Source organism: Meriones unguiculatus, chromosome 11, assembly GCF_030254825.1.
Source record: "Meriones unguiculatus strain TT.TT164.6M chromosome 11, Bangor_MerUng_6.1, whole genome shotgun sequence".
NCBI classification, from domain to species: Eukaryota; Metazoa; Chordata; class Mammalia; order Rodentia; family Muridae; genus Meriones; species Meriones unguiculatus.
In genome coordinates, this window is record NC_083359.1 from 75347622 (window position 1) to 75359149 (window position 11528).

An 11528-nucleotide genomic window follows, 5' to 3' on the forward strand; every position below is an offset into this window, starting at 1 on the left:
TCCAGAGGCACTGAGAGAGCATGGATTTCTGGCACTTAAATAGAAAATCTCTACCTCAAATACCAGGGCTCTTGAAAGATATAATAAAGCCCAGATACTATCAAATTTCACGCACCAGAAACAGACTGCTCAGGACACAGGACTAAGAACAATACATGGGCCATGCCTATTCTTACAGGTGACTTCTGGGTACATTTTCAGTTCATCTGATTACGGTATATTCACACATTATCTCGGCTATCATGCCAGGTTTAAGAGAGGAGCAAGACACTCTCACTTTCCTGACTTAAACAATAAGTGACTTGGAAAATAAAGCCAGGGACTTTTTCTTTTCTTGTTTTTCAGTTTTCTTTTGAGACAGGGTTTCTCTATGAAATCCTGGTTGTCCTAGAACTCGCTCTGTGGCTCACACTAGCCCCAAACTCTGTGGATCCGCCAGCCTCTGCCTCCTGAGTGCTGGAATTAAAGGCCACCACCCGGCTGGCTAACATTTCTTTCAAAGGTTAGATGAATTCCATGTTTCAAACGGGTCCTAGAAAGAACATCTTTCCTTTAGCACATAGTGTGCACCCTGACCTCAAGTCTGCTTGATGGTCCTTCCATCTGCCTTATTTTACAGATCCAAGAAACTTGAGCGTTGAAAGGCCAAGAGGCGTGCCGATGGCGGGAACGACTTATCAAACGAGTCTACGACCCTCCAGAATCCTCTTCATAGAAACATCGCACTTACGATTAAACCGTGAAATCACAGTCTGACCACTTCCCCAAACCCACTGGAAAAAAAAACCAAAACCAAACAAACAAACAAAAAAATCAGGACGATAGGATAGAGTCCTCCAGGCCTGATCGGGTCTGCCTGCCGCTCTCCACCCCACCCCGCCCCCAGACTCGCTCAACAAACAAAGGGTAAAATTCGGTTCTGGGATTCTGGATTTTCACAGGCAGCTCTCCTCGAAAACCACTGCACCGTGAAAGCAGCAAGGGCCGAGGCCTGGGCTACTCTGAGAAAGCCTCAGCCTGGGTCTGAGGGTCCAGAGGTCGCTAAGGAACCTTCGTTAGCAAAGGCTTCCAGCACCTTCAGCGCCTGCCTCCCTCGGCCTCCGCTGCCTCCCCTCCCCCACTCCCCTTTCTCTTTCTTTCTTCTCCCTCCGGCTCGCCCCACCCCGCGGTGCCCAGCTCCTCGGCCAATGGCCTCGGAGCCCCGGCGCGCTGCCGCTGATGGGCGCGGGTTTCCTGGCCTAGGCCAGCCAATCGGGGCGCCCGGGGGCGGGCACGAGCTGCCAATAAAAAGTGCCGAGCAGCCCGCGAGCCTGCAGAGCCGAGCATGGGAGTAAAGCGGTGCCTGTGAGAGCCACACACTGACCTCCTCTCCGCTCTCCCTCGCCTCGCTCTCGCGGCCTGTCTACCCACCCCGTCACCCCCGCCGGCCACCGCACAGGTAAGCACGCCGAGGGGGGGGGTGTCCAGGAATGCATGGCCGCCCGGGCCGCCCTCCCGCCTCCAGTCTGCAGCCGTGCGGCCCGGGATGCTGCTGCGCCCGTGCCTCCCGCGTGCTTGCAGCGTGCGACCAGGACCGGCTCTTGCTTGGCGATCGTCGGGCTCCGCTTGAGCCGGGCTGGAGGAAGGGCGGGGTCGTGGGTTGTTTTGATCTGTTCTCCGCTGGAGGCCCGAGGCGCCGCCCCTCTTGGGTTGGCTTACGGGCGGGGATCGGGCGACCGGGTGGTCCCCGCAGGGAGTACACTCGCGCCTTAGGTGGGCGCGGGTCTTCCTGGACAGCACGTTTGGGGCCCCGTCGTCGCTCTGCGGGGGGTCTGGTTGAGCTCCTTGGTCTCCAGCGCTGGCGGCGCCGCTCGCCGGCTCCCGGCGCGGGGTCCCGGGCCTTTACAGTGTGACCGAACAATGGAGAGCCAGGGCCCCTGAGCGGCCGTGGGGGGGGGCTCCGCAGTGGAGAGGCTGGGCCGGGCGGAGGCAGCAGCGGCGCGTGGTGCCTCCCGCGGTCGCCCAACTCTCTCCACCCTGCCTCTGCCCTAGCGGGGTATGGCCCCCTGGGAGAAACCTTGAGATCCACGCGTGCCCGAGGATCGGGGCGCTGACTTTCAGGACATTTAAGTGGGAAGGGCCGCTCTCAAGGTGGATTGCCCCAACTCCTCCGGGGGCGGAAAGCGGGGATCCTCCCCCTGCCGCAAATTCTCAAAGAAACCAACCTTTGAAGACGACGAGGATGGCTGTTGTCTGTCCTCAGATATCCCTAATTGCTTCGGCTTCGTTGCCTACTCTGTGAACAGCGGGGAGAAAGCGCGGGTTAGGACCAAATCCTATCAGCCTGCTTATTGCTGCGGTCCCCCCCCCGAATGCTTTGGGTCCCCCTCTCCGTCGCCCTCCCTAAGAAAGTACCGTTGCTTGGACCAGCGAGATACCGAGATCGAAGACAAGCAGGAAACCAGTCCAAAAAAGCCAAAGGGGAAAGAGGGCAACCCCAACATCTCTGATTCTCTGTGGCTAGGGTGAGTAAAAGGGCAGAGAGGAAGGACCCCGGTGCATCGGGCAACAGCAGAAACTATTCAGAACTTAAGGACCCCCCTCAGGGGCATCAGTTGGTACTGTATACACTAGGCAGCCGGCACCCAGCTGGTCTTGAGGCCAGAGGAGGAACCCACGCTCACCGAACAATCGATTAACGCTGGACGTGTAACCCACGGGAGAGGGAAGCTAGAGGATAGATAGGTGTGGTGTGGTGTGAGCTGAAGCATCTAGAATCGCAGTCCCGGCCCCGTAACCAAGTGGTGTGGGCAGAGGTTTTGGTTCTGTGGAGGACTTGACAGCGAAGGTTCTTCTGTTCCCCGGGGGAAGGGTGAGGCTTTCGGAGGGAGAAGCAGTTGTTTTCACTTGGGCAAACATGGATAGTTGCCCGCAGAAACTTTGCCACTGTACTTCAGAAAGTTGCCCAAGTCGTTGGAGAACAATCTGTTCCCTTTCCAGCCAGCCTGGGCGGTTAGGGAGGGGGGACATTTCCTCTTACGTTGAAGCTGGTTTTGTAGCTTAATTTTTTTTTTTTTCTTTTTCGAGACATCGTTTCCCTGTGTAGCCTTGGCTGTCCTGGACTGGATTTGTAGACCAGCCTGACCTCACAGAGAGCCGCCTGCCATTGCCTCCCCAAGTGCTGGGATCAAAGGCATTCATATTATCTGGTGGAATCCTCAAATACTGTCATTTTCACACTGAAATTATTTTTGTCTCTGGAGTAAGGACTTTTCTTCACACTAATGAAAAGTCAGCAGTTGAGGCCTGTGAAGGAAAGACACCTTTAATCCCAGCTCTCAGAGGGCAGAGACAGGTGGATCCTCTGATTTCCAGGACAGCCAGGGCTTTGTAGAGGCTCCTTGTCTCAAAGTCAGCAGTGTACTCTTTGGAGTATGGCTGGCTTTACTTTTTACCACCTTGGTCGTGGCATATAATACAGCTTTTTTTTTTTTTAATCCCCTCCCAGGAATATGCTAACCTCCATCTTTAAATCTAAATATGGAGTTGGGGCATGGTGTTGGCACTCCTTCTCTCCTAGCATTTAGGAAGCTGAGGCTGGCAAATACCTGATTCTGAGGCAAGCAGAAACTATTCAGAACTTAAGAACCCACCACTTGCCACCTCAGGGGCATCAGTTGGTACTTTATACACTAGGCAGCTGACACCCAGCTGGTCTTGAGGAACGAACGAGGCCAGAGGCAGAACCCACGCTCACCAAACAGTTGATTAACGCTGGGTGTGTAACCCACCGAGAGGAAAGCTAGAGAATAGGTGTGGTGTGGTGTGAGCTGAAGCATCTAGAATCACAAACCAGAAACTATTCTGGTCTACACAGAAAGTTCCCGGGCTATATAGTGAGACCTTGTCTCCAGTGAGTAAATGATGGTCTAAAGGTAGGGATGGAGGGATGGGTTGGGTGTCCATTAAGGCCATAGCAAGAACAGAAGACAGAATGGTAAACTAGTCAAGTCCTTCTGTGGCAGTAATGAGTTACATTCTAGTAATGAACTTGTTATCTTTTTGTTCCCCCCTGTTATCTTTCAAAGTTAAGGGATATTAAAATCCCTTAACCAGCCCCCCCTGAGGGGGGTGATCTTTGTCTAATATAAAACTTTTAGAAGCAGAGTGAATAATGCACCTTTGGGTTGAGTTCCAAAGGAGAGTGCGGTCACCACGCAATCCAGCGGTCACCACGCAATCCAGCCTGATCTCTCGCCCTTCCTGCCTTGGACCCCTCTGGGGTGGGTGTTAATGAAGTGACTTTTTGTCTGTCTAGAACATCTTCCAACATGGCCACCTCAGCAAGTTCCCAGTTGAACAAAGGCATCAAGCAAACGTACTTGGCCCTGCCTCAGGGGGAGAAAGTCCAAGCCATGTATATCTGGGTTGACGGCACCGGAGAAGGACTGCGCTGCAAGACCCGAACCCTGGACTGTGAGCCCAAGAGTGTGGAAGGTGAGCGCGGGCAGGAGCAGGACACGGGCCGGGGAGCAGGCGGTAGGGCCTTAGAGCCCGCCTTCTGTTTTGTTTGCAAAGCTTTTCAAAAGCAGGGCTTTTCAGACCTTAGGCAGTCACCCATAAATAAGCTGCGGCATAGTCTGGAGGCCTGGCAACAATGGAGGCCTTTATTTAGAAGGAATCTTGTGTGTGCTGGTACATTGGGGGAAGATATTGGGTCACATTTTTGTAGGGGGTGGAAGGCCGGCGTTGTCGCTAACCTGGCCAACTCCAGGAACCTAGTTTGAAAGAACTGTGGCGACGAGAATAGGCTATCCAGTTTATAGAACAGTGGTTCTCAGCCTCCCTCATGCTACCTTGTTGTCGTGACCCCCCCCACCATAAAATTATAATCGTTGCTACTTTATCATTGTAATTTTGCTACTGTTTTGGATCATGACGTAAATGTCTCTTTTCCATTGGTCTTAGGTAACCCCTGTGAAAGGGTTGTTGACAGCCTCCTCCCAGGGCTTACGACCCGCAGGTTGAGAACCACTTTTGTAGACCCTTTTGAGTGCCGTGTTTAGTGCTCATATGGTAGGATTCTGGATGCAAAACATGGGTCCCAAAGCAGTTTCCCGGGGACTGGCAATTTGTTTTTCATTGAGGCTACTCTTAAAAACTTTCAAATGATGTACTATATATACTTCCAAGACCCACTTTTATTTATTTTAGTTGTGGCCTTCGTTTTTCAGTATAGAACAAGCAAGCCATAGCTGTCCCTCTTCAGGGAAAGAGGGCCGCTATCACCTTCTACCTAGTTTAGGATGGTTTAGGATAGGTTACTCTTGTAAAGATATTTCTGATGAATGAATGAATGAATGAATGAATGAATGAAAGACCAGATAACAGAGCACCTATTGTGTACTTGTCACTTGGCAGAGTGTAGGTAGGTTATTTTCTGAGAACTCAAGAGGTAACTGGAGAGACAAGCTGGCTGCCAAAACAGTAGGAAAAGGAACAACGGATGGGGCACAACTGTTTCCCCCATCTGTAAGAGCACAACCTGAGCTTCAGCATTCAGGCCCTTGAGAGATGGGAGGAGGGAGATGAGATGGCCTAGCAGGCAGGAGTTGTTTTTTTTTTTTTTTAAATGTACTAGCCCTCAGTGTCTGACAATAGAAGTGATAGAGTAGCCTTCTACAGAGCGAAGTCAGCTGTAGCTCAGGTGATTCCTGTCATACACCGCTCTTGGAAATCTCGGGAAAGGAAAGGCAGAGGGAGGGGTGGGCATGGACATCATCAGGCTGTCCCCAGTGATGATTCATTCACATGTACTTCACCGCTGATAAAGACAGATTGAGCACTGGAACCATGAGTGAGAGGCTAGTTGTCTTCTGGACATGCACACTAAAAAGGTGTTCTAGTTTTATGTGTACGAGGGTCTTGCCTGCCTGTGTGTGTGTGTGTGTGTGTGTGTGTGTGTGTGTTCACCATGTGTGTGCAGTGCCAGCAGAAGTCAAAAGAGTAAGAACCCCAGGAACTGAAGTTACAGACAGTTGTGAGCTGTCATGTGGTTAAGAGCACTTGTTGCTCTTGCAGAAGATCTGAGTTCAGTTACCAGCACCCACATGGTGGCTCACAACCATCTGCAACTCTAATTCCAGGGGATCCGACCCCCTCTTCTGGCTTCTGCAGGCTCCAGGCACATGCCTGCACGTACATGCAAGTGGAACAACTATGCAGGTGAAAATAATACATTTTTCTAAAAAAATTAATTTAATTTTCCATCCTTATTTGGCCCAGAGTTACCTGAGTGGAATTTTGATGGCTCTAGTACATTTCAGTCTGAAGGTTCCAACAGCGACATGTATCTCACCCCTGTTGCCATGTTTCGGGACCCCTTCCGCAAAGAACCCAACAAGCTGGTGTTCTGTGAAGTTTTCAAGTACAACCGGAAGCCTGCAGGTGCGTATGGGAAAGGTGTGGATGTCCTACCCCAGCCTGTGGTTCCTGAAAAGGGAGATGACATTCTGAAATGAATTGAGAAGGCTGTCCTTAAGAATCTAGGGATGACAGGATAGCCATCCTTCTACCCTGAACTTTCGTGCTGAAAACAGTGTGGTCCATCCTTTCATGGTCCCTTTTTTTGGTTGTACAAAAGGTGTTGAATCTTCTTCTATCTGTTTGCTGATAGTCCCCAGTGACGGCCTTTACCTGCTGGTAGATTTAAGACCTGTATTCTACAGTTGAGTTGTTGAGTTTTTTGAGTTTAAATACCAAATCTGCCACTTATTGCCAGTGCTCTTGGCATACTTTTCCCTATGCTTCTGTCTGTCTGTCTGTCTATCTTTCTACTTTTTGGCTGAATTATATGTGCTGTGCATGGAGAGAGAGAGAGAAGAACATGCCTGGGGGAGGACATGCCATGCTGGGTGTGGGGAAGTCAAAGGACAACTTTGTGGAGTTCATTCTCTCCTATTTATGGGGGTTCTGGCGATGGAACTCAGGTTGCCAGGCTTGTGTGGCAACACCTTTACCCATGAGCCATCTTGGTGGTCAAAATCCTTTGGAAGATGAAATGAATGACTGACTATGCAGATCATTTGGGAGTAATGTACATCAACTGTTGGTTGTGCTGGTTTACCCCAGACAGTTGTTGAAGACAGTTATTGAGCCGATGTACTCACAAGTATGAGCATGAGATTCCTGGATAAGCCATTTGCCCTGAGGCTTCCCTTAGCTACACATGTGGATTTTTGGTTGTGCTGTGCTATCCGCTCAGTTTTCAGGTAGCTTTTTAAACCTGGGGAGGTCTTTCTTCTGTGAAATCCCTCCGGCACTGCCAGCAAGGCGTGGTGGCCCTGTACCTTGGGTACCTCTGTTTTAAAAGGCAGTAGTGTTGATAAAGGGCGTGCAGGCTCCTGCCTCCGCTGCTTGTCCTGTAACCTCCTCTGTTTTAAAAGGCAGTATTGTTGATAAAGGGCGTGCAGGCTCCTGCCTCGGCTGCTTGTCCTGTAACCTGGGCGTGTCAACCCAACGTCCTCTCTCTGGGCTTCATGTTCTCCATTTGTGAAATGAAGGTTGTTAATACCGCAGGCTCCGTTAGAGGGTTACTTTTTTCTAGCTTGGGCATTGTTTCCAGTTATTCTCATCTATTTTTTAACCAGCCAGTACTGTACAATACTGTATGACTTAACACCTAAACTCACCTGGAATGTAAACCTAATGGACAAATTATTCTCAATAAAATGACAGATCTGGCTTTAAGTGCCTGAGAAACTAGGGGATACTTCTGCCAACCAGAAGCAGCTGGCTTGTGAATAGAGGGTGAAAGTGCCTGGCTTGTGCTTGGAAGGTGGCCAGCTTGCAGATAGGGTGAATATGAGTTCTGCTCTGACTCCCTTCCCTTGAGATTGCAAAGCTGACTTTAATTATAAAAAGTCTCCCAGCCTTTTCCTGCAAACATACAATTATCCTCACTTCTTCCATTTTCCTTGGTGATAGAACCCAGTGTTTGGGCCCGGGTCAGTTCAGCCTGTGGTGACTTCAGCTGTGTGAGCCTTATGAGGACTCTCCCTCCTGATGGCATGATGATTCTTTATTTCTAGAGACCAACTTAAGGCACTCCTGTAAACGGATAATGGAAATGGTGAGCAACCAGCGCCCGTGGTTTGGAATGGAACAGGAGTACACACTCATGGGAACAGATGGGCACCCTTTCGGTTGGCCTTCTAATGGCTTCCCTGGGCCCCAAGGTAAGTTCCCCTGGGTAAAAGCTTCCTTCCTAAGTACTTAGCTATTCAGGAAAGCCCCTTCTCCAGAGGTAGGAGCAACTCCTGAATCAGGACATGGAGACTGGCAGAAGATAACTCTCCTTGGTGCATCTTTCAAATCCAGGGGTGGTTAGAGTTTAAAGTGACAGGGTGGTGAAATGCCTCAGTGCTCGTCCACTAGGCTTGACAACTTGAATCTTATGTCTGGGACCTCTATGGTAAAGGCAAGAAATTTCTCTCTCAAGTGGCCCTCTGACTGTAAATCAAAAGCAGTTCAGAGTAAGCGGTGGCTCCACTGAGGCTATGGCAAAGAAGAAATGACCCAGATTCTCCCACCGACAGGTGAAAGTGGCACTAGAGACCAGTGGGAAAGCTGGTATTAGGACCCTCTAGTTTTCTGGATTCCCTGACTAGACTGCTCTGTCTTGATTCTCCCTCAGGTCCATATTACTGTGGTGTGGGAGCAGACAAAGCCTATGGCAGGGACATCGTGGAGGCTCACTACCGGGCCTGCTTGTATGCGGGAGTCAAGATTGCAGGGACAAATGCTGAGGTCATGCCTGCCCAGGTAAACGGGGCTAGACCGTCTTCCCTTCTCTCTGAAGACTTGAGGGTAGGGTAGGCCCATGGGGACTTTGACTAGCAAGGGTGGTGACTTGAGTCTGGATCACAGTGGGGGGTGAGCAGAGCAAGCTAGGAGCTTGAGTTGGGGTGAGCAGCTGCTTTGGCCTTATTTTAAAGGTGAGCCTTCTCTCTCTAGTGGGAATTCCAAATAGGACCCTGTGAAGGAGTGCGCATGGGAGATCATCTCTGGGTGGCCCGCTTCATCCTGCACCGCGTGTGTGAAGACTTCGGGGTGATAGCAACCTTTGACCCCAAGCCCATTCCTGGAAACTGGAATGGTGCAGGCTGCCATACCAACTTTAGCACCAAGGCCATGCGGGAGGAGAATGGTCTGAAGTGAGTACTGTCTTCCGGAGCCATCTTTGCTCTCATGGAGTGAAGGGGCTTCTCACACCATGCATGCCATGCTCTTCGTGGTCATCGTAAGCCTGTCATCTCGTACCCATTGGAGAGGTGACACTCTAGAGAGTAGAGTAATTCTCTAGGAGAGGGATGACAGGTGTGTTAAGGCTTTCAAAGGTCTTTAGTAAGAAGAACTAAGTAAAAATTCAAGCATGTGGGTACTTAATCCTTACTGCTGGGAAGAGTGAGTGTGTGTGTGTGTGGGGGGTCTTTCCAACAGACAGTCTGTAGTGCACGCTGAGGACCAGCCTGAGGGAGGCCCTTGAGACATGCGTCACAAGGCAGACACGGCCTTTTGGGGTTCCTGCCTGCTCCCTCCCGCCCTTGAAGGACCAGTTTCTGGTGACAAGGTCAGACACTCATGTCTACTGTTTCTACCAGGTTCATCGAGGAAGCCATTGAGAAACTGAGCAAGCGGCACCAGTACCACATCCGCGCCTACGATCCCAAGGGGGGCCTGGACAACGCCCGACGTCTGACCGGGTTCCATGAAACCTCCAACATCAACGACTTCTCCGCTGGCGTTGCCAACCGAAGTGCCAGCATCCGAATCCCCCGGACTGTCGGCCAGGAGAAGAAGGGTTATTTAGAAGACCGCCGCCCTTCTGCCAATTGTGACCCCTATGCGGTGACAGAAGCCCTCGTCCGCACATGTCTTCTTAACGAGACTGGCGACGAGCCCTTCCAATACAAAAATTAAGTGGACAAGACTTACAGTGATCTTGAGCCCTTCTTAGTTCACCCCACTCCAACTCTTTCCTCTCCCAGTTGTCCCCCATTGTAACACAAAAGGATAGAATATCAAGGTCTTTTTATTCCTCGTGCCCAGTTAATCTTGCTTTTATGGTCAGAACAGAGGGGTCAAGGTCTGAATCTCTACACATCCAGCCCCACTTTTTTTTTTTTTTAGCTTTCTAGGGGAGGAGGGTAGGGAAACGTTAACACTGCTTCATCTCATCAGGAATGCATGTCCAGTAGGCATAGCTGTCACAAAGCGGGTGTACTTGTGGTGGGGAAGGACCTTTTTACTTCAGGATAGTTGAAAGGGCAGGCCCAACGGCTTAGATTGACAGGTCCCCTGTTAGCTGTTATCCAGGTGAAACCAACTTTCTATTCCAAATGTAGAGTTAGGTGAGGTGTTGGGGGTCGGTCCCTTGTACCATTCGTCTGTGCTTCGGGGGAGGGGCGTTGATGCCCTCCATGAGCGCAGCTCAGTGTATCACTTGACAGATGGCCCTACCGTGAAGGAAGAAAAAGTTTGTTTCGTGGTCCTCCATTGATAACACAAAGCAGAATAGTATTTTTATATTTAAATGTAAAAACAAAAAAGTTATATATATGGATGTGTGGATATATGTTTTTTTTTTCTAATTGAGAAAACCATCCTAGTCGCTGGGTGCCAGGTTTGAGGAGCTTGGCTAGGCTCTCTTGATTGGATGAGGGCATGGGGATACAGCACCAGGAATGTTGGTTATCTGGGGCTCAGCTTCTTAGGGTTTCCCTGCCCACTCTGCAGGAGCAGGTGCTGGGCAGGCAGCAGGTGGGACGGCACAGCTTGCCACCACCCGGCCCTATGCCTAGCTTTAGAAGACGAGTACTTATCCACACGAGTTAGAACTATGAGTTGGCTGGTCAACTTGAACACTATTACTGACGGGGGTGGGGGGAGGTGTTACTGGGGTTATATTTTTTTGGTGGGACTAGCATGTCACTAAAGCAGGTCACTTTTGATATATTACATTTTTAAAAAGCAAACCAAGCTTAGATTTTAATCAGATCTGTAGGGTTTCTAACTTTGCACAATCACCTGTTTGTTTCAATGTCTCCTTCCGCCTCGCTCTTGGAGGAACTGAGGACAGGCCTACAGTGAAATCACTTGTCATTCTGTGTCCTAGTGCCTTCTCTCCCAGAAGAATAATATTCCTTTCCTCCTTAGAAATCCTATGAAGTTTTGCTCTTTTCTAATAAACATGCTCCACCTCCATCCCTGCTTGCCCTGCTGTTTTCTGGTTGGTTGTGCTATCGGCAGCAAGCCAGCTGTGGTTTTTCTCTTGCCATGATGACCTCTAATTGCCACATATGGTGTGTTTGGTTAGATAACTCCTCATTGTAAACAGACTGTAACTGCCAGAGCAGCACTTATAAATCAACCTAACGTAAGATTTCCTCTGACTTGTTTCTTTGTGGCTTAAAACAAAACCTACAACCACATGCTAGTTCGTTTTTTTCATTTCCTATCAAATGAAAGGAGGAGTGGTTCTGTCTTGT

At 50.1% G+C, this 11528-nt stretch overlaps 1 protein-coding gene across 1 annotated transcript; it reads left to right on the forward strand.

Moving 5' to 3' along the window:
- Positions 1 to 1282: 1282 nt before the first annotated feature.
- Glul (glutamate-ammonia ligase) lies at positions 1283 to 11244 on the forward strand. Its single transcript, XM_021632856.2, has 7 exons — positions 1283 to 1438; positions 4298 to 4476; positions 6265 to 6426; positions 8070 to 8216; positions 8675 to 8802; positions 8995 to 9194; positions 9642 to 11244. The coding sequence occupies exons 2-7, from the start codon at positions 4311 to 4313 to the stop codon at positions 9958 to 9960; spliced, it is 1122 nt and encodes a 373-aa protein (XP_021488531.1). The 5' UTR covers positions 1283 to 1438; positions 4298 to 4310; the 3' UTR covers positions 9961 to 11244.
- The last annotated feature ends 284 nt before the right edge of the window (positions 11245 to 11528 follow it).